Here is a 24,032-nt window from a genome sequence, read left to right as displayed (position 1 = left end):
GAACAGTGGCTTGTCATTGGTCAACGAGCTTACGTTGCGCGTACGTCCCTGTGTTGCGTCTCTCTACTGGGAACCACGCTTAAGTGATCAAAAATGTTGGTATATAATTATAAAAACTCATTCATAAAAACACTGTATGTTTTGTGAACATTTTAACCAAAAGAAAATCGAGGCAAAGATTATATAGTTGTAAAATGTAAAAACGTTTGGTAGATACAGAAATAAACTTTATTTCATCATCCACAGGAAATTCACAAGGTCGCAGTTCAAGAATACAATAATGATGATATTTAGGGTAGTACATCGGAACAAAAGTATTTTTGGAAGTAAATAAACCCACAAAAATGGTGTTTTACAAATTGTCTGAAACTCATCGAACTGAGAAATGTCTCTTTTATATAGCAAAGCAATTAAATTAAACTTGTAATTTTTCAATGGAAAACGGAAGTTATATATTATTGTTATTTTATTTTATAGTTTATATTCATTTTTTGGTTTATTTATGATATATATTATTTAAACAAATTTAGATTTAACTAATAATTCGCATTTTGTATACCCTACTAAGTGTATTTTTATCTGTGATGGTTTGATATATCTGAGGCTAAAATTGTCTGAACAATACTAAAATTATTTTTGGGTTTTTTGTTCTATTTATCATTATTGAATGTAGATCTAGTGTTGACTTGAGTTGACATTGTATTTGCAAATAACAAATGTCTTGTCGAAACAACGTACTTTGGGGCTAGCGTCTTTATTTCGACAAGAAAGCCGTTCAGGTTTGGTTCTCATCCACCGAAGAAAAGTCGGAAATCACTGACAAATATCAGCACTATGGAGGGCATCACCGACACAAGACAGGTGTATCAGATAGAGAAAGACAATGCCAATTATTCTCGACAGTTCATAAGTGTACCACCGGCACCTTCTCTAATAATGACGCCCTGTTCTCTCGGTTAAGGTGTTTCAAAACCAAATATTAAAAAGAGCTTTGTTGCATTTAGATATTAGTAATGCGCCTTTAGAAACATAAAAAGGAAAACCTTAATAAAAAGGTATAAATATGGCAAGTATTATAAAAGAATGACTAAAAAAGTAGAATTTTATGAGCGTCCTTGAAATCGGTCAAAGACTTGAAAAACATTTCCAAGCTAACAGATATCGTTTGTTCGAGACGACAAACAACAAGTTTAGCCACAATTTGAGTGTAAAAACAGCATTCTTTGTAGTGTAGTGAAATCTGACGATTCCTTGCCTGCTTTCACGCTTCTTTACGCGCCTTTTTACTTTGTTTAATCTGTCGGAAGCAAAAGCTAGGTATCATAAGGTACATGCAATATTTATACTAGCACCTCCGGGCAATCTCTCGCGTGTTCAATGGACTATCACAACTATCCACATTACTCAACGGCTTACCGGCTTTTACTTGCCTATTCACACAAATCTGACATCACTGACGTCTTTTATTCCTATCGAATTCTCTTGTTGTCTGTTTTCTGATAATTCGGTTAGATAAGCAGAATCGAGAGAAAAAGAAAATGATGAACCGAAATTGAATAAACGAATAGAAACAGAGATAGATAGTCTATAAACTGGGACGTATTTTAAATGGTAGAGTCATTAACTATAGCATAAATAAGACTATCAATGTGAGCAAGAACTTTAAAGATTTATGTTTGCATATAACGTTTTGTTTTGTTTTATTGATAAAATTTGAATGCTGTGGCATTATAAAAAATCAACATTGAATAGACCAAGTAGGAATCTAATACTGTAAAAATAGACGGACAGGCAGAATAAACAAACCTTGCTATAAATATGAGAGAATATTTTACTGTGTAAAACAACAGTAAAAGAAGGTTTGTTATTAGGTACAACCATTTCAATGCTAGCCCGATGGCAAAATATGATGAGAAGTACCTCGTAAATGAAAGTAAAAAACATAATGTCTTCTTATAGTTTGGGATTTTATTCAGTAACAAATCATCAGAAACATAAATATCACGTGATCATTTTGTATGACCCACAAAATATTCTCTTCCTTCAGTCCAAGCATGCGCAAACAGCGCACAATGAGGAATGGTCAAACATGCCCTCACGGAAGATAGGAATGAATACGAACATATAAACTATGGAACGCAAACATATGGAACGCTGAAGTGGCATTTTAGCATCCCATATTTTATAATTAAACTACAGAATAAAATCCAGCACATCGCAGCTATAAAGTTTACACCATTGCACTTAATAACATGTTTATAAAACAACAACATTATCATCATTATAATTACAGAAACATCACTTTGAACAGTCGACATTTTTTTTCTACACTAACATTGAAGATATTATTATTATTATGCACAAGACAGTTGATACCATGTGTTGAGTTTAGGAGGAAGTTTCTTCCCCAAAATTGATACGTCTACAGTTTTCAAAACACCATGAATGGTTTAGAATAGTACCCGTGTAGAGAGCTGGCAGCCAACTCAAACGTCCCGCGTCAGAAATTGGGATTTTTCCATTTTATCAATGTGTTCCAACCGACTGCTTTCAAAGTGTTCACAAGAGTCTAATGCAGTCGATTCCAATTTATTTCGCAAACGTCATTCGAGAAATGTTGTTATAACTTGGATTAACTCGAATTACGTCATTGAATTTCATAATGATTTTGTTTTTCTTGAATACAGATGAGAACAAAATTTCTCTCAAAACGAGTCAACATCACCAGACTGTTCCCTCCGTGTGTTCACCATGATGAGGTAATCCACGAAAACCATTAGGCATAGAGTGCATAGCGCCACCTCTCGGTCCGTGACTAAATCTATCGGGTGATCTGAACATGTCCCCTGTACCTGGCAACGGCACAGGTTCTGGACTAGGACTTAGATCTCTGTGGTGATGCATATAACCAACATCTTGATGCATGTTTCCCTGTTGATGCATGGGCTGTTCTATACTAGTTAGGGGGTTGTTTTGTGATACAGGTGGGATGTAAGGTGCCATCTCGGCCTGTTGAGGTTCTCCACCAGGTGGCTGCTGCTGGCCTGGGTAGAAATCGTAATAACCTTGAGTGCCGTAGTAGTCGCCTGGGTTCCCGGAGTCTGAAAAAACAAGAAAAAGAGTTATCCCAGTGAGATACATAGAAGCAGACATGATATGCATGCCCCGGGCCAACAGAGCACAGCCCGAGTTATGAAAATTGATTGTCACAGCGAGCGGTACAATAACTGACTACAAATACAAATAATTTGCAAATGAATTACTTGCATTTCTGTAAGATTTTGTTTGTTTAAATTAAAGAGATAATCACTATGTCAAAGTAATGTATGGAATAAAATAACTGTTTTAAAAATTACAAATGCAAAATTGTCTAAAGTAAACCAGTATCTAAAATCGTTATGAATAACTAATGCTCTGTCTATACTATCAAACTTAATGTGACAACAAATGTGATGTGCCCATATATGGACATGATGATTTCATATCACTACCCTGAGCCACATCACATCATATTTGTCAAACTAGTTTGATAGTGTAGACAGAGCTTAAAACTCAGACACTACAGTAGTGCAACATTGTGGATTTTTCCAGTACAATAGTTGGTTTTTACGAAGTAAAGCTGAACAATGACAATGTTGTCCACAAATCACAGAGACGCACATCCTAAGGTTTAAAATCTAGACATTCCCCTGAAGGGGGGTTTAAATCGACCACCTTAGTTTTTGTGACTCCATTGATAACAATTCGTGCTTTTTACCAACTTTGAGGACATGCTGTTAACAGTTAGGATGTGTAACAAACAATGATATTTACAAATGTCAAACACGCTTAGAGGGCTAAAAAGTCCCCAAAATATATCATTCATTAGGCCTATTCACTCTTGCAGATTTCCTCGTATATTTTCTTGTTCTATTATATATTTAGGCCTACAACATTACCCACCTCCTTGTACTTATTTGTTAGCATAATAATTGGCTTTCACGAGAACCAAGAAGAGAAGAAGCTTTTGTTTTTGTCCTAATTTTAGCCCTGTTTGATATCTTAATTCCACTTTGAAATAATTTAATTTTCAACTATGATAAGCTTATACATAATCCAATATTATTTGTGTTCTTTGCAACTGTGGCCATTGTAGTAACATACATACATCATTCGCTTGCAAAGTCCATAAACCAATGACTAGAGTCTATTTGATTATTATATGATAATCTATTTTTCTGATTTAAAAGAAGAACTTATTATTTTTAATGAAGTTGAATGTTCTGTTTTCTCAACACTCGGAATGTATATAATCATTCGCAATGGTTTCGGATATCAAATATGACAAGTATAAGCCGTTTAATCCGATACGTTCATAACGGCGATAAGCCTCAACACACGGGACCAAACTTAAATCCATAGCAGTGGAGCACGAGACACCTGTATACAACTATACACAACAAACACACGGTCTCATCTTAAGTACTGTGGTTTAAAACAGTTCAATCTAATTCGTTATTATTATCAATTATATTTGGGGGTTTTAATGCAACTGATACACCGTAAATAAAACCGAGACTGACCATGCTGTGCGCATGATTATTGATAACGGGTTTTGTACGCGAACATCAACACGGTGGAACGACTGGTTCTAAACAAACGAAAAAATTATCTAATTAAAATAAAACATTTATGTAATGCAGGCCTAATAAAATACAAAATATATATTTTATTTTATAATATTTTTTAATAGGCCATTTCATAGGTCATTTTAAGTGTCATCTAAAAATTGGATTGATAAAAAAAAAATTACTAAAAAACTCTGTAGTCGATCTTTTGTGGCAAAAGTAAATGAGTACTAAAAAAATTTGATTTTATTCATCTGTACTTTCATGTTTTTGGAGGACAATCTTTAAGGCATACTTCTTACGACAAAAGTGCAGCTGAACTGATAGTCATGGTTGAATTACAAGTACCGGAGAACACGCATTCTCTTTTACCGCATTTGGTTGAATAAGGTCGCCAGACAATCTTTTAATTCATCAACATATTTTAGGTAACACGATTAACAAAAGCAAGATGATTTGAAGGAAAAATTTATTGGTCTAATTTCAACGTGAAACTGGAAATAAAAGTTAATTTAAGGCTTAATTAATTTTTAGTAAATACAGTGGTATTCAATTAGGGATACTTTATTTAACAGGATGACGAAACATTTCGCCTTATTGCTTCTCGCAACAACAATTAAAAGTCCTAATTTCAAATATATTTATGTGAAATAAAAAAATCATAGTCAATATACAATGTAAATGCAAAGATTGGAAAGAGTGGGGATTAGGAATAAATCAGAATAAAACTGTGAAAAGAAACATTCTGTTTAAAAATGTCTGGGAGAGAATATTCCCACTTTTGTCGGGTAATCAACCTATAAATTGCAATGGGGTTTAGCACCTAATGAGAGCTGTTGGAGCGTCAAGCCAGAACAAATGGTTCATTTTCTTAATACGCTGAAGGTCTTTCAACTATTTTGGAATGGTCCAAGTCAACAAATGAAAACGGATGTTAAGCCAGAACAACATTGCACGAACATTTTGCAAACAAAAATGTACAATCACCAGGTTTTGGAAATTATTGTTATCGATTCTAAAAGAAAGAATCGATTCAGCTTCAATGGAAAAATTAAACCAAACCGCAAAACCCTTTTTACTTAAGATGTTCCAATTATAAAAACACGTGTAAAGGCTAATTTACACAGATGAGCGGTAAAACGGTAAGCGGAAAACCGCGTAGCTTGTTCCATGTAGAATCTGTATTTATCCTGGACGGGAACCGCCCGTCCGCTCCGCGTTTTGTGTGTAAATGGTCATAAGGAATAACATAGATTCTACATTTTTATTACCGTTACCGCTTGTCTATGTAAATTTACCTTTATTCTAGGCTTTAGGATCGTTGGTTTGTTGGGAACAGAAGGGAGGCAACGCGACAAGACAAAATCAATCTTATGATCTTACTGAAGCAATAAGAAATTCATATACTTTGTGTAATGTACTAATCTGAATGCGTTGGCGTTAGATCGCGAGAAACTGTATACGATAAAATTCAATGGTTTAAAGCAAATCTATGAATTTACAACTTAAACATGTGAATCACAAAGATAATGTTAATAGTTAATGTTACATTTGCATCAATCATCAATCTTGTTATGATTGTGTACACTTTGATAGATGGACAAACACGACAAGAAACGGGAGATGACTTGATGGTTAAATCGATGAGATGAATACGAGTATTGACAGAGGAATTTATATAATATGAACACAATAGACAAACACATGTGTAGATAGATCGTAAACGGAAGGAATCTCGTATGCCTAAAACGTACATGTCTATAAACCAATAATCACAGCGTTGTATGTATGTAAACATCATTTAAACCAAATTTAATATTATTCTGTGTATATTTTCATTAAATATTGTCATACGCGGGCGGCTCCTCGCTCCCAACACTTTCGTTGCGCGCTGATGAGATCGTGCGTCCACGTACATCATCGCGATAGGAACCAATGAGATGAGAGATAGGCAGATAAAAGTCATTACTGATGTTGGTTAATTTCAAAAAGAGGGTTTATCATTTACATAATTAGTTTCCAATATTTAGTTCATAATTTTCTAATGCAGACATCAAGGAACACCTAGGCCTATAATACATCACAACGGTTTCTTATAGCAACCGTTTACAGAATTCTATTTTTTAAATCTTCAACAAATATAAACAAACGTTAGAGTCAAAATTCGTTTATTTCGTGAAAAAACTGGTCAGAGTGGAGTGTCGTCGGTTACTGAGATTTAAAACAACAAACTTTCACATTAGCTGTTTTGTGCAACACTTAGTTGCTGGCACACGTGTTTTACAGCGATAGTGACGATCAACTGTGTTGCACACGTTATCCAAGACAACAGACCAGTGACTAGCCAAGGGCCGCATCAAAAAAAAAACTATTGTCCAACTATTCTATTGTTCTAAATAAAAGTACATCTCTATCGCCGGCTACATAAAAGCATAGTGTTTGTGAATATATAGGAAGAGATTAACGAATGGTAAAAACCTTCAAAGGGAGATAGATCAGTGATGAAAAGGCTGTAAAATGCTAAGGTCGGCGAATGCAAAACGTCAAGGCAGCTAGTGGTTTGTTAGAATCAATAGCCGGCACGGCAAGCAAAGCGTGAATTCCGTGTGGAGCTAAAAATAATTAGCTTAGAAAGAAATCGATGGCTTAGCCTATCAATCCGATCTGTGTGTACAATTGACTTTCTCTCTTTTAAGATTAACAATAGTGGTGTGCTCACTTCTTTGTTTACTTTAAACATCTCGCAATGAAGTTTTAAATGAGGTTAAAGTGCCGACGACAATTAAGTGTGATGCAAATTCGATACAATTGCTTGTATACCTTCAATAAAAACAATATAATTATATGTGAAATCAAATACAGTAATCCTGTTTGCTCTTTTAAAGTTAAAGGTTTTACAATGTTTTATGAAGCATGTCAGGTGTCTAGCATTAATGTAATTAAAACGCAAACAATAGCATTGAAGGCATCACAATTAAACACATTTAAGCTAAACGTATTGCCTAAACATTTTGTTGCGTACTCTAGTACAGCTATTATTGCCACTGAATTACACTGTATTGAATACCGAATTCTGACTAAACACTGTTGAACGCTAGAACGTATATTCTGAGGCATTCTGTGTGGAATCTGAACATCTATACATGCAATTTTAAAAAGGAGAATTGTGATAATGGCGGCAATGTAAATCAAGTTGCTATCCTTTTCTTATTATAAAAACGACCGTCTTCATAAAGGTTCGTTGTATGTCGACAAATACAGGCAAAAGAAAAAGAAAAGAAAAGCATCCGTGTCTTAATCGCCCAGATTAACGTCAAGTTGTCGAAATAGTCACAACGAAATGTCCATGTGCTGACGCGACCGTGCTCAATCGGGGTATAGGCCTATTCTACCGTTTTTGTTTTTTTGTTTATTTTGTCCAAAATGACGTCCATTTAAGGTTATAACCATAACATACACATGTCAAGCGGCACATTTCAATGGACACACACAGACTTGCTTAAGGTGTAGGCCTAATTCTACCAGGTACGTACTGTCTAGCAACCAATCACAGAATTGTGAGTTATTAATAGCCCGGATATTGAATTATGAAAGTACTTTTTTAATTGTTAAGTTGTTATAGTCTTATAATAGGCAAGGTAATGGTTATCAACATGTGTACTATGTTCCTTATTTGTAGCAATCTACTCATGAAACGGCATTTTTTACTTATATATTATCCAGTCCAATTAAAATGTGGGTTACATAACGAGGTATATTATTAACATATTTTGATTATTCTATACTTTTAAACACCATTTAAACAACAACAACAATGGTTATTTAAATGTAAGAAAAGTATACTACACTAAAATGCATTGCTAAAGAATCCTCGCTAGACCCGAGTAGGCCTACACATACATTGATGACGTAACCACGACGTGACTTATATGGCAACGTACTTTTATATCACCGGGGTTGTCACCTCCTTAGGTAGGGGTCCCTGAAAAGTGCGGGGAATCTATGACAGATAGGTCGCGAACGGCGCCTAGACTCCCGGCAGGACCGCGTCCGACAAAGTTTTGTATTTTCACAGTTGTTCGAAAATTCTTCCTCAACGACATCTTTCTCCCGAAACGCGATGGCCCACAAAGGTTACCTTTAGAGGTAACTGAAACGGTACCAAATTATGATAATGCATCGGTGGATATGTTTGATTTGTAATTAACAATAAACATCGACATTTACAATAGTTACCTAACACTTTAACATGCTGTAAGATGTAAGAGTATGTTACACTAATTCGTACGATGTGGGAGGTCCTTGTAGGGAAACTCAAATGGCGGCTCCCATAATTTACATACAGTATATTCTTAGAATTTCAATTATATAAAAACTGTCGACACATTTCAAATACTTGCTCGCTATTTCAATTCGTTCACACAGGTGTTACAAAAAAACAAAATAAATATGATATTTTATTTTCCATTAACACTCGGCAATATTATCCATTCTTGTTATTACAACATTCTTACGTTAAGTTAACACAATTATAAAACAGATTAGATACACTGATCATCGCACGAACAATGTGTATTTACACACAGAAACAGAATGGTAGTCTCAAGCTGTAGAGGACATGTATTCACCATTCACACTTAGGCTAAGGGAAACACCCTTAAAATTAAAAAAAATCTTCTATCTAAAGTGAATACAATTTAAGGGAAATACAGTACACCATTCACACTTACTGTAGGCCCTTAAAATTAAAAAAATCTCCTATCTAAGTGAATACAATTTAAATATTTATTGAGTTAAGTGAAATACTTAATATTTAAGGGAAATATCTCACTTAAGTGTGATTAGTGAATACGGCCACAGGTGCATTGATTCAAGATAGCACATTGCAATGTAAAGACAAATAAAAACATAATATTGTAAAATAGTAATTACCTGGATCTGCAAAGTTGAAATGGTTGTGCATCATATCCGGGTTGTTTTCTATGTCGTAAGGCCCGTTCATACCGGGTCGTAAACCTCGGATACCGCGTCGTGGATTCCGGAAAAACGGATGACGTCTCGCGCCTAGTGCACTTAATTGTTTCATTCGTCGCTCTTTTGACCGACGGTTTTGGAACCATACCTGAAATGACAAACCGTTTAATTTATTGAAACGCAGGATTAGTTAAAAACTCCATATAAGGAGTAAAATTATATGAAGTGGGATCAGCATATAAGCGATCCAAACAATACATACAATAATATACAAGCCAAATCAAGGCCTACTAATAATACAATATATAAAGCTCTGTCTACACTATCAAACTTTATGTGACAAACAAATTGTGATGTGCTCATAATATATAGACATGATTATGTCATATCACTACCATATTTGGGCATATCACTAGCATATTTAGGCACATCACATTTTTTGTCAAACTAGTTATAGTGTATATAGACAGAGCTTTACAACAAACAAATACATTGTCATCACATCAAAAGGTTCAGTACACTATTTTAAGCGCATTTTATCACAAAAATAAACAATAATTTTATATTTGGTCTATAAAACGTACAGTTATATTACATTACGTGAGTGCGATTTACTCAGATAATGAAACGTATAACAATTATATAATGTATCCATGACTACGACCTTATTCGTGTGTAACCCCACTAATACCAGATCAGAATTGAAAAAAAAACTAAAACGATAGATGAAATTCCTTTTAAGGAATTGTGTATAGTTCTAGGCCATAAGCTACTTGGTAAAATCAGGTTCACTTCTCTGGTAAAATGGACATTTAAGTTAAATTGCAGTGATTATCCTAATCACATCAGCAGAGCGTATTTCCAATTGCGGTCGCTCAACTTCCGATTCAGAAATTATATGTATAGTTTTGTGATCGTGTTTCCATGCCTACATATTAGTTCATTACTCTGTTATATGGGTGTCTAGAGGTATACATATCAACGTAAGTTAATTCAATATATACTGTAGTTTCTGTCAAAATACGATTATCATGTAAGTCTGTTATTAGACCTACAACGAAAACTTATGCAAAACTTGTTTAGTTTAAAATTTACTTCGGATCAAAGAAAGTAAACGAGGCAATTGATCGATGTCGGCAAAAATAAAGCGACACAAAAATGATGATTAGATCGCTAAAAACCACCTGTCGAATATATATTTATAAGATGAAATAACTTTAATTGATATTGACCCAGAGATCATTTACACCATTTTATATTTGCCAATCTTTCAATTATGACATCATAAACAGTACCCATTGTTGGAAGCTATAGAGATGCGAATATAAAAATCTAACAAAAGGGATGTTTTATTCCGCATAGGATTATATTGGATAGAGTAAGTAGAAGACAAACAACAGGCTAGTTATATATAAAAACACAAACAGCTGATTTCGTAACTTAGCCGGAATTTAAACCCTGTTTTTGAAGATTCTGTGACAACAGCAAGAAATCTAGTTGGTAGTGTGAACCTAATAATTACGGAAAATAAAGTAATACTACCGCCGTTGTCATGGTGATTTATAATACGATGTTTAATAAACAATCGTTATTTCATCCGGGAACTTTGGAAACTAGGCCTGTGAACATATCAAGTTGACGTGAGGTGGTGACCTACAAAGGACAACCCCTCATAACCAATATAGCAATTCCATTTTTATTTCAGAACAAGTCCATATCAACAATACTACAAAATGCAAATAAATAGTTGCATAAAGGGGTGTGGACTACAAGGTATAAAAAGTACCGTAAAAAGATAATATTATGCATATAGTGGTTGGGTCCATAATAATATGCATATAGTGGTTGGGTCCATTTTCTATACAGAATTTTTAAACATTCGAGAAGTGATAATTGGAACTTTTGTCAATCTTAGTTTTAAAAATAAAGGAGGAAACATATCCGTATATCTCAAAAAGGATATTTAAAAGTAAATTCTATATTATATCTTAACATTGAGTATAATTTTATTTCCAAATACAATGGTATGAAACGGTATCACAGTTTTATCCCACATGTGCTTTACACGTGGGACCCAATTGTCCAAATTATCATTCATAAACAGACATATTATTTTCATACGAACCAATAAAAGCCTCAGCCTAATATTTCCTTCTATATCTCTTTATATTGCTAATATTCCTTGTATGTCTTTCCTTGTGATTGTAATGTCCATTTTTGTAACATTTAATGTGTTTAAAATATTTGTTATAAACGCCATTTAATTCAGCAGTTTTGCTGCTAATTGGTTTGTCAATAAGTAAATTAAAACAAAAATGTACATAAAGCCTACAGATGCTATTTTGTCACCGTTTCGTACATTTTTACGATATTTACATATTTATAAATCGTCTGACAAAAGTCAATACATGTGTGGGACATAGCAATGCTTATAAATACAAAAATAAAGTAGGCCTACTATACACTTAACGCTACTTTAAAGAAAACGAGAAAAATAAGGTGGAATAAAATAAATGCATCGTTGATTTTGGAATGTCAGTCGTAGGACAATCAACTTTATACATGGATTGTTCCATCTTTTGCATTTTACACAACACCATAAATACACCGAGCTGCTAATTGTCCCGATAATTGTCCTCCAGTTACCGAATTTTCACCCAACTGGTAAATTTTCTTTCATGATTATAACACGAAATTATCACCCATTTAGCGTAAAAATCTTTTATTCGCGAATGAACAAATTTAAAGAGGTACAACCACAAGCGATAAATCGGTGAATACTGTGAATGTCTTAGGTGGGAACAGCTTTTGAACCTAGTGTCTTTCACAAGACGACCTAGACTCGGAACAATTGGTTATTCAAGCCTAGAATTTCTGCATGTTAACCTACTCGATTGGTGTCAGTTGCATCCACTATTTGTTCCGTAAGATTTAATAGATTTCAAAGTACCTGATAGCCCATGGCTCAATGAATTGCTATAATAGTTTTGTGTTGTTCACAGTTCGTTTGAATGCACTGATCGTCCCACTACTATGTACCTTTACGATGATATCGGACATTCCAGACGTTCACTCTATAGCAAAGTTGACTCGTTTTCATCCGATTTGACGCACAGGGAGTGTGATGTCCAACATATATCGTACGCGTCTGTGTTTTACATCTGATTTGACGCACAGAGAGTCCAACATACGCGTACGCGTCTGTGTTTTGTTGTGCTCATAATTTGAAAACCGATCTTCATAAACACATCGTTTAAATTAATTAAATTAATAAAAACAATGCGCTTATTACAAGTTTTGGATATAATAACGAATATATAACGCGCGCGTTCAAAATCTGATAATAATGCCTTTGGTACGCGCGCGTCCATTTTATGTCGTTGTGTCACGGCGGACGATATGTCTAGAACTGCTAGTATATTTGACACTCTTAGTATTCATCTTTGTGCACATAAATTATTGATTTGAGTCGAACTATTGAATGTGGCATTTATATTGCACATTTATCATATGAAAAGCATCGTCAAGAGAAAAAATATATTGTAATGAGGGGAAGTAACCGATGAAGAACAACTCGGGGACATGCTGGTTTTAGGCCTACAAAATTAGCTATCTGCATGATTTATTGTGCCATTTATGATGGACGGTCGGTCAAACGTATGCCAAGTTTTACAGCCATGAGTCAATTTAAAAATAGTTTTTATATCAATTATGTTTTTTGTAAATAGTTGCCTATACCCTGGATAAGATACATTATGTATTCATGCATATGCATGCAAACACGTTTAATATTAGTTGATATGATAAAATAGTATTTTTAGACACTAATATTATTTGTATAATGTTAAGTTAAAGTAGGCCTATATAATATCTATAATATGTATGTTAAAGAACAATCGGCGGTTGTTCGACCGGTAAGTTTTCAATGTTACATTATTAAATAATAATACTTATTGATGTTTACTTATGGAATAGCGCGTATAATATTTTCTACTCAATTATACACATCAACTCTGCTTTATATATAATTATATATTTGTATATGCGGATACGCGTCAGTGCACTAAAGCTGTGATAACTATAAGTTTGAGTTGATTTGATTTTTGACGCACGTACAGCAGCCGCCGCGTCATGTCAAAATCATAGCTATTACCAGAATGAATATGAATAATGATGATACGTTATATTTTAGTAGCAGAGAATATAAACCAGGATTGTATTTAGTCATAATAATATAGATGTTAGAAATGTATTAACAATAACTTGAATATCCAGAACAACATAGAGATAATGGTAACTATAGGCCTTTTAACAAATCTTTAAAACAAATAAAATGTGTACTGTTATGTCCTTGTAAAGCGTTCCGACAACGTCAAATTATTTCAAATTAAAATGCGTAAGAAATTACAAACTTTTGTACGCGCGCGTTCAAGCATTGATAACACTGCGTCTTTTGTACGCGCGCGTTAAATTTAAGAAGCATACGCTACAAGATTCATTTTTGTGACAGAACTAATATTATAATTAATATACAAACACTCCTTCGATATTAATCTGACAGAAAAAGAGAAGTTATATATATAACAGAAGTATGTCACTACAACAAACGTATTGTTGTTCACAGAGTCGGTAATAATGTACAAAATAGGTTGGTATGCCGATCTTATTTGCGACAAAGTGTGTATTGTTTTAATATAAACAATGGCGCTGTACGACGTAGTACGAAACGATGACGACCATGAAGTGGATTAACACATAGTTACTCAGATCTGGTTTCTGCTCTTAAAAAGTCAACAAATGTTGAAACTATGACGTCAATATTAGACAACATTACATCTGTATTTACCAGAATATGAATTAAAGTTAATATAATATTGTAAATACAAGGATTATTATTAATATATACGTATATGCCGTCTTAATTCATTCAATTAAGAGCAATTCATAGGAAAAAGTATCGGCTTATGTAACTTCGAAGGGATATTAACTTTTACTGATGAAAAGAATGAAAGAATCTTTATGCGATATAATAATTTCCTTCGGTATGGAATCAGAACAAACGGCGATCAGTTTTATCGAATATCTGTTCATTATGTGTTAAAAGATATAAAAAATCTCGTGGTAAAACATGTTAAATAAAAACAGTTTAATTAGATTCATTGATTTTATTAGATAATCACCGCAGTGGTCACTTGTCGTGGTCAAGTGGAATAACACTCTCCTTGACAGTCTGAGGACAAATCAGACCGGAAACGCTTTGTGACGAAACACAATTCGTTGATGAGTTCTATAATACGTTCATCATGTTTTTTTTTTATTACATACTTTATTTTACATGTAATATGTTATTCATGTTTATCAGAAGACAATCAGCAGGCTTAAAAGTTCAAGATTCCACTTTAATCCTATTACATGAAACTACATAGAACTAACGACACCTCATTTACTAGAATATTTTCTACATTATATGCAAGTATATAAGCTGAAATGTTAAATTTCAATGAATATTTGATGTTCTTTCGGCAATATTTCACCGATATTGTCTCGAATTCTAGCAGTAGCGTATAAATGGCTCGTTATCTTTCACATAAAATCTTCACATGCTGTAAGATTCGTATGTGTGAAATACATATTTTATGACAGTGACGTCATATGAATTTGTTAGAAATAAGATGAAGTTGCCAGGAAATATACAGATCAAAATTGGGATAAAATCTTAGAGAATTCTCATACTATCAAGCGTTGATAAACACTGTAATACATGATGATTCAGAGCAATTTCAAGAAGAGACAAAAGTTGGCGCGCGTGCAAAAAGTCGCGCGCGTATATTATTATCAGTGTTTCCACGCGAAGCATTTATTTTAAACTACTAAATAACGGACATTTGTAACAATTCTAAACAAAACAATTATCATTCCGATCTACTGACCGCTGAGATCTTTGTATTATTTTAATGATTTTTGTTTAAAGAATGTATATAAATTATTATCAACGTTCATATGAATGATAATATTATCATCAATTGGTTTTATTCGTTGATTGCAATAATATAATATTGATGACTCTTTAGAGGAGAAAAACACTTTTGCACGTATATGCCGTTTTATTTTATCGCTCTTAAAACTGAAAGCTGCAGAAGTTTTCAAGACCCACAAAAAAAATTCAATATTTTATAATAACCGTTAACTCATAAAGAAAAACTAGATAGCAGAGAATAAATATGTGGTAAAATGATACATACAGCGATAAAAAAAAAGCATACACAGTAAGTAAATATTCGTGAGAAAAATACTATAAATCCAAAAAATTAAATATTATAAGTGTTAACATTAGAGTTGGATCTCAGAATAAACCGACTTATGTTATATGATTTGGATCTTATTATAAATATTCAGGATTGAAGAAAGTTGATTAGTTCACTTAAAATGGAAATTCAATTTGCATTTGCTTGGCATAATTAATAAAAATACTAAGCAAAATACATACAATTGCAAAAACGCTATAGGCCAATGTTAAACGCTATAGGCCAATGTTAAACGCTATAGGCCAATGTTAAACGCTATAGGCCAATGTTAAAATATGACAATATCGGGTACTTTAAATGCGCGCACCCCTTTCACAAAAACACTGCAGCTAAGGAAAGAATAAACTAAAGGCCATGAATTATGGTTTGTAAGTTAGGTTCAATCTATATCATTAACAAAGAATTACTATGCATACGTCATGGAGCAATGCATGTGAGATTGAACAACGTGTTAGAGGGCATCCCGAAGAGACCAGACGCTCTTAAATCGTTCAGTTAAATCGGCAGCACAAAGTCAGGCCTACAGATACGTACCAGACCACCGAACGAGATCGAGCACACCCGTAACGAACGAAATACCGACGGTCTCGGGTGGGGATCAATCTATCAATGCGTCACGAAATGTGTGAATTGCGTTAGATGCATATATCTTGCGTTTGAGGACTGCAGTTACACATAGAACCATGTATTAAAGAAATGAAAACATGTGTTAAATGGGTAACTTTAGCCTGAATGTTGACAAATTCACTCGTAGCATTTTTTATTTTTGATGCAAGACGATAAGATGCATCTACCTTGGCGTAACGCTTTACTTTTTAGCGTAACGCGTTAGTTTTGTGCCTCATGTTACGTATTTGAATGCGTTCGAACGTTTATTTTCAAGTGAAATACGTTAACGTTGGTAATAACAATAAAACGAAATTTATTTTATAGCGTCCAATAAAAATGTATAAAGAAGCTAAACGAGTGCTTGGAACGTCTTGAGTGGATGAGTGGAATGAATTTTACTCGTTGGCAGTTGAACGATTGCTCCTAGGGCATGTTTAGGGGGGAAATATCAATTGGCTTGTTTCATCGCTTCACAGAGGTCAGTATGATACCATTAATGAAATCAGTAGACTTGTGTATGATAAACAATGACACCCAATGGACTAATTTACATGATAATAGCTATTCTTTACTGCTGCCAAAGATTAGCAAGAACATCTACGACAAGTGAATTACTTTAGCAATCAAAGCAGGCGTTGCGGAACAAGCAATCATTTTTCTTCTTCTTTTTTTTCGTTTCTTATTAGTCTTTTGTTCAATATATTTATTTATTCATTCATTTATTTATTTACACAATGTAAAATTCAAAAAATTATAACACAATATAAAGCAAATAGTTTGCGTTGTATCTGGAGAAATCAAATAAGATAGTCTACACTATCAAACTAGTTTGACAAAAAAGTGTTATGTGCCCAAATATGGTAGTGAAATGATGTCATCATGTCCATATATGGGCACATCACATTTTTTTTTTCACATAAAGTTTGATAGTGTAGACAAAGCTTAATACATGTTCCACCAGGAAAAAAGTTTCTAAAAATGTTGATAAATAGACATAACATGATTTAGATTTTCCAAAACTTATCTACTTATTGGGGACCCCTTTGTAAACAAGCCTTTGGGCTTAAAGGCTTATCCCCTGCTTTCCATGTTTAATTTCTCAAGTTTAATGTTTGTATTATTCTATGTATTTATTTTCATTCAAATATTATGCTGTTTTATAAATTGTACTGTTCTTGGAAAGCAATAAATATTACTTACTTACGCGTACGGTACTAGAACTTAAATGCGTTATAACCGTATAAGAGAACCCGTCCCTTACTTTAATATTTTTGGTCGTAGCCGGTGGTGATAGACTTTTAACATTTAAATAAGTTTCTAATCTGAATCATATTTTATGAGGATAAAATGGGAGGTCCACGCGCACCTATTTGTTAAATACAGTATACTGCATTATAAGATACAGTACAATTGTACGAGAGAGTTGCTACAGTACATTGTTGGATACAGTACAATTGTACGAGAGAGTTGCTACTCCATGCAAACAACATTAATGTTACTGAAGTACGCGCTACCCTCTACTTAAAGCCGACCTTGTTTCAACGTTATTTATATTTCCGTTAACTACCAATAACAGTTGTCGACGACGTTTTATTTTCACAACTCAACGACATCGAATAACAAGAGATGAGTTGTTCAAATAGACTAGAATGCTCTACCTGACAATCAAACCACACAGAAAATAGTACACTCACTCTTCGTCGTGACCCGTTAGAATACGTAACCAATGCACTTGTGAAAATCATACAACCGTGGACAGCTTTGAAAACGATAATTTGGCTATTAAAATATGTATACCAATCAATGTATAATCCGAAAGATTTTGTATAGGCCGGCGGGCATTAGGTAACAATCACAACCAACCACCAGAAAATACAAACAAATCTCTTTTATAATATTTGACAAAAGAGCTTGATATTGACGATCAGTCAAGTCAATCAATCCAGCAACTGCTTCGCATGGGAAATATGCGTGCGGATCCATTCATAAAAAAGTGTAATTCACTAAAGGACAAAAATCAGTACCGGAAAAGAAGGAAGAACAGCAAAGAATAGCTTTGCAGAGATTTACAAAAGAACGAACTAAATGACGAAAATAGAACAGCGAGAAATATACAAGATAAAATCATGTATACAAAGGTTTATGGTGTTACAGTGGTATCTCTTATATCTCAAATAGCCCGTCAACGATGCCAAGAAAACAAGAAAGGGAAGAGGTGAGGATGAAGAAAAAACGAACAAAAACCAAGATAAAGATCACTTTTCAATGCTATTACTCATATTGTGACAAGTATTTTTCAAATTAATTTTGTGTTAGGTCAATTCGTCATTGACACAAAGATATTTTACGCACGCGCGCGAAAGCTGTACAAATTAAAAAGTATTTTAAAAAAACGTGAGGGCGCGTGAAGAGAGATTGCCATGGTATTAAGGCACTTATGAGATTATCGATAAATACACAACGTGTAAAATAGATTCATTTGATATGACGTTATCGATAAGATTTACATACAACACCCAACTCTCTGTCACGAAATAGCTATCAAATACTCGAGTATTGAAAAGTTGATATTTGATGGCTTTACAATTGGTCTTTTTATGAGGGATTAACGTGTCGTATTGTTTACGTAAGTTGGAGATTTAAGAGTTCGAAATCTGTGATCAGAAACCGTTTCAAAGTGTTCTTTTAAAAACATCTAAGCATGAATACCCTGAATTAAGTCCTACAAATAGTTGTAAAGAAACGCATAAACAAAAAGGTGGGTAATAAAAGTATACTTTAGTCATAGGTTTTTTTTGTAAGGTATTACAAAGTCGGAAGCAAATGTATTTGCACTTTCAACACAAATAACCCTGTGTTGAGAATATTATTTATCATTCCTAAACTGAACTATCCAAATGACACTATGTCACACTATCAAACTAGTTTGACAAAAAAAGTGTGATGTGCTCAAATATAGTGATACGCTCAATGATGACATCATCATGTCCATATATGGCACATCACATGTTTTGTCACATAAAGTTTGATAGTGTAGACAGAGCTTTAAGATACAAATGGAAGGCGGTATCGTACGTGTCGAATGCTATTGAAATTGTTCTTATACTAAGTGACACTGTAATTATTAACCTCATCCCATTTACTCTATAATTGTCTATAGAAAATCGGCGCTGAGAATTATTAATATCAAGTTAGAAAGCAAGCAGTTGATCACGTGGGTTGACAGCCTATCGCACTGTCAGGCGGCTGTTTGTTATATTAGATCACATTATGCTAATATTGATATATAAATTAAATTCAAGTGCTTATATTGATATTTGCAATGTGAGTAGCGTTTAGATTAAACAACTACGACAGGCATGATGATACATGTCAGTTAAACAATACATGAGAAAATGTACTAATGAAGCACTGGATAAAACACATAATAATTAATAATTAACTGTATATTACATAATACGCCGAGTAATTAACTCAACAATTGGTCATATCGTGAGATTTTGAACCAAATAGCGTTCACAGTCGAAATACGAAACTGTGATAAATGACTTTAGATTTGTAATTAACTTGATGATCCCATGAAAGAATCGATGAAGGGAATATCACAAAACAGTTTACCGCAAGCGGTCGATTCTGGCCATTCAAAGACTGAGACGCGATCGATACATATACACGACTTAGGAATCAGGTTCGTCGCTACAAATCAAATACGGATGGCTAAATCCAATGTTTAGAGTTAGTCACTTGTTTTTGTCAAGAAAACCCCTCGAAACGTTCGTATAAATAGATCCGTAATATCATCATATAATTTTATATTCCATTCGATTTCAGTATGTGTCATTGCATACTCACGTGATTTGATATTGGTACTTTAATATGTATAGCATAGATACAACTTAAGTTTTTAAAGTTTAAATTGAATTAATTACATACAAATGACCTCCGGACGATCAATGATTATAAATACAAGAAGGAACGTAAAGCGTCTGGGCGCGTCATAAAACGGCTTCGTGGAGGTTAACAAAACTTTGTTTGTATTCGTTAGAAGCACACAAGGACATAAAAAAAAGGAAAATGGGCGTTTGTTATAAACTTATTCCCAATATGCACTATTTATTTCTTCCGACATCAAATTACCTGCAGACAGCTGAAATACACTGTAAACAAAAATACGGTGGCCTATAAGTTTTAGTTTATTCACGTCAACGTCGTCGTGAACGTATGGGCCACCGTAAACAAAGAGAATAAAATGCTTACCTGTATAACTCTCATGTTGAGTCCCGTTTCTTGTGCTAGTTGTTCTCGAATATGTCTTGTAGGTTTAGGAGTTGCTGCAAAAGCAGCTTTTAAAGTTTCTAATTGTTTAGCTTTAATTGTAGTTCGTGGGCCACGCCGTTTGGCACCAGCCACTGAATTCGGCCCACCGTTACCGTTATCGTCAGCTTTACTCTCTGTATCTGAATTTGAGTTTGCGGGTGAGTGTTTGACGATATCGTCCGCCGCGGGCGACGACGGAGACGGTGAAATATAATTATCGTTATCTAGGTCTAGCATATCTTCTGTTTGTATTGAGTTATTATTGTTTAAAACGGCTGTTGGACTTGAAATTCCGTTACATTCACTTGCAGTTATTGGAGAATCATCACACTTTTGATCTTTTTGTACTGAAAAAAAGAAGAAAAATATGTAAAATATTACAAAAACAATATAATAAATAAATAATTATTAAAGTCATATACTGGTAAACAAACAATTATTTGTAGGCCTATTCTTTTTTTCCCCTCGAAAATAAACCGTAAAGCGACAACTTGTGGAAATAATCCGTAGTCTATCATTGTTACAGTATATCGCATAATAACGTTATTTATTTAAAACTATTATACGCCGCATCCATGTTGATCTTTGACCCATGTTTTTGAGACCAAAATGAGAAAATCAATGAACCTCGGAAACTCATCAGTCGCAAACGATCCATCACGTTTCTTAGGTTTTATTGAGGTGGAATATATCGTAAATGATTCGGAAGCCGATGAGAAAACGCGCCGAGCTTGGACGGTAAGCCTCGGTCGTGCTAGGCACCTGCCAAGCGCATCCACTGTCTTCGGCGAACACACGCTATTTCCTCTGGGTCATGAAATATGAACAAGGCGCAGTGATGCCTTACGTGCAGCCATCTGCCGAAGCAGAGAGGTGTGAAATACACAGTCCTTCAAGACAATAATATTTGTGTAATTTTCATTGAGGTTATGTTTTGTAAAAACAAGGCCAAACCGAAGTACACGCCACGATTCTCTACAGCAACTGTCTTTTATATTGATAGCTTCCTTTGCAGTTTATCTTATGTTTGGACTTGAATGAGTCAAGTTTTTAATGACACGACAATTAAAAAAATGAAGTAACAGGTATACGGTGTTGATATGCTTATCAATATTGATCTCATATTATCAATATTTAGAAACATTAACATTTTTACAGTATTTTAAACAACATTTAGTTTTAATGTTAATCTTAATGAATTATTATTATCATCCAAATACCAAAATATCCATTGAATAATTTCAGATAAAAAAGTAAGGAGGCTATATTTAAAGTCACGAAACCCTCGAAACGAAAGGTCGCTAATGTTCGGCTTTTTTAATCGAAATTTATTTAACCACAATCAGTCCCGGGCAAACTAAGCAGTGAACGCAGAACTTAAAATAAGAAAGAGGGCTGTATTCGGTTGTATTGCAAAGCATGCATGGAATCACCATAGAAGAAAACAACGTTATTCGAGTAAACAAATTGAGTCACTTTTTGTATCACGAAAATAACAAGTATACACTTGAAATCACACAAGAAACTCTATCTTTATACCGACTTAGTTTTAAATAGTGTAGATCTTAAAAGTATTTAACATCATAAGATGTGATAGACTTTGATTGGTTGGTTGATTCTAAAAGAATGAAATAAATTGTTTTGTCTTCAACCGTTAAGATATGCAAATACTTATTAAGTACGATTCTAATGCATAGACAAAAAGGGTTGTGAAAACGTAATCTCTTCGAGTGATAAAATATATGTAAGATGAAACGTGTACATAGCACGCATTAAATCGTAAATCATCTGAGGTGTAATATGTATATATAACATGCACACACAACGCCTGAAAGAGTCAGTTTTCCTTGTCATGACTTGTAGTTTCCGATCCTACCTGCTGCTTTTTTTCTAGGCCTAGAAATTCTAGAGATGAACCATCCTAGGGGAGTTGGACCCATCATCCTCGTGAGGTTGTCGCTGTATTTATCACTCGTTTCTGACAGGATAGTGTAGGCTCTGTGCGTGATTGTATAGAGAACACTTTATAATAACCGCATTCGGTCGGGTAGAATCACTCCCGTGGGGGGAGTGTGGAATTGCGGGTGTAGTCATGCATTAAGGACATTGGTTTTAGTAACAACCCAGAGAGAGCTCTTAAAATACTGCGTCTTCGAACTCAAGAATATTAATATCGTATAATACAATCATCGGAGTGTTAAAATGTATTCTATTCAACGTGTACACAAAACCCATCAGTACTGTATTATAGTTAGCGAATAAAAACATATAGAACGTGTTAGGCCAGTATGTTAAATACGGGAGGGTATCTCTAAATTTAACAGAAATATTTAAATAAATAGATATAGATGTAGAATCGGGTGAGATATTAGATAAATAAAATTTAGACCACCACCACCACAATAATCAGATGTTAAAAACCTGAACGGACTCTCATTAACATGGTGTGACGTCATCTTCATCCCCTCCCTTGGTCTTAATTTCCCGGATTCAAAAATACCAGAACCGTGTTGTGGTACCGCAAACGGAACGAGGCCGGCGTTGCGGAGGACGGTAGAAACAAAAGAAGAAACGTTAGAGACCTGTGGCGGCAGGTGTGTTGAAGATGAGTGATTTCATCCTATTGTTATTATTATTGTCAGGAATGTCGATCATGGCTTTAGATCTACCGGCCGCCATTTGACATGCGGTCGTAGTGGCCTAGTTATATATTTTTTACTAACGGGATATATTATTGTTAATATACTGTAGTTTTTATAAATGATCGTAGAATTCTAACTGCCGCCAAAAAAAATTAACAAGTATCAATTTAAAAAGAAAATTATCTTTCATAATAATTACCGACTTTTTACAACCGAGTAACATTTTAAAATATATTTAGTATTTGTTAATACTATTTTCAACAAATATCTATAAATATCCATGTACACATCGTTACATCACCTTAGGCTATATGTTTATTGTTTTCATTACATGAGTTTATTTATATTCTACAAAACGCCATTCGTAGTGTCAGAATTTAATTTTTTTTAAGTAAGCCTAGAATATGTATAAATACTTTGATGGTGTTGAGATAGAAGTTTCTAAAGCTCTGTCTACACCATCAAGCTAGTGTGATGTGCCCAAATATGGTAGTGATGTGCCTAAATATGGTAGTGTTTTGACATCATCTTGGCGTAGTGTATGAGTGTAGTGAATGAGTTTCTAAATTTAGAAATAC

The 24,032-nt window shown here is 34.1% G+C and overlaps 1 protein-coding gene across 1 annotated transcript in view; it reads right to left on the bottom strand.

Annotated features, from left to right (window-relative positions):
- Positions 1 to 1,950: 1,950 nt before the first annotated feature.
- Positions 1,951 to 24,032, bottom strand: part of LOC144835219 (LIM/homeobox protein Lhx1-like) — a 29,503-nt gene continuing 7,421 nt past the window's right edge. The window contains exons 3-5 of the mRNA XM_078690270.1: positions 20,753 to 21,159; positions 9,540 to 9,729; positions 1,951 to 3,101 (exon numbers count right to left, since the gene is read on the bottom strand). Coding sequence (XP_078546396.1) covers positions 2,722 to 3,101; positions 9,540 to 9,729; positions 20,753 to 21,159 — 977 coding nt within the window. The 3' untranslated portion in view covers positions 1,951 to 2,721. The remainder of the gene's footprint in view (positions 3,102 to 9,539; positions 9,730 to 20,752; positions 21,160 to 24,032) is intronic.

Source organism: Antedon bifida, chromosome 2, assembly GCF_963402885.1.
Source record: "Antedon bifida chromosome 2, ecAntBifi1.1, whole genome shotgun sequence".
NCBI classification, from domain to species: domain Eukaryota; kingdom Metazoa; phylum Echinodermata; class Crinoidea; order Comatulida; family Antedonidae; genus Antedon; species Antedon bifida.
This window is presented reverse-complemented; position numbering and strand designations above follow the sequence as displayed.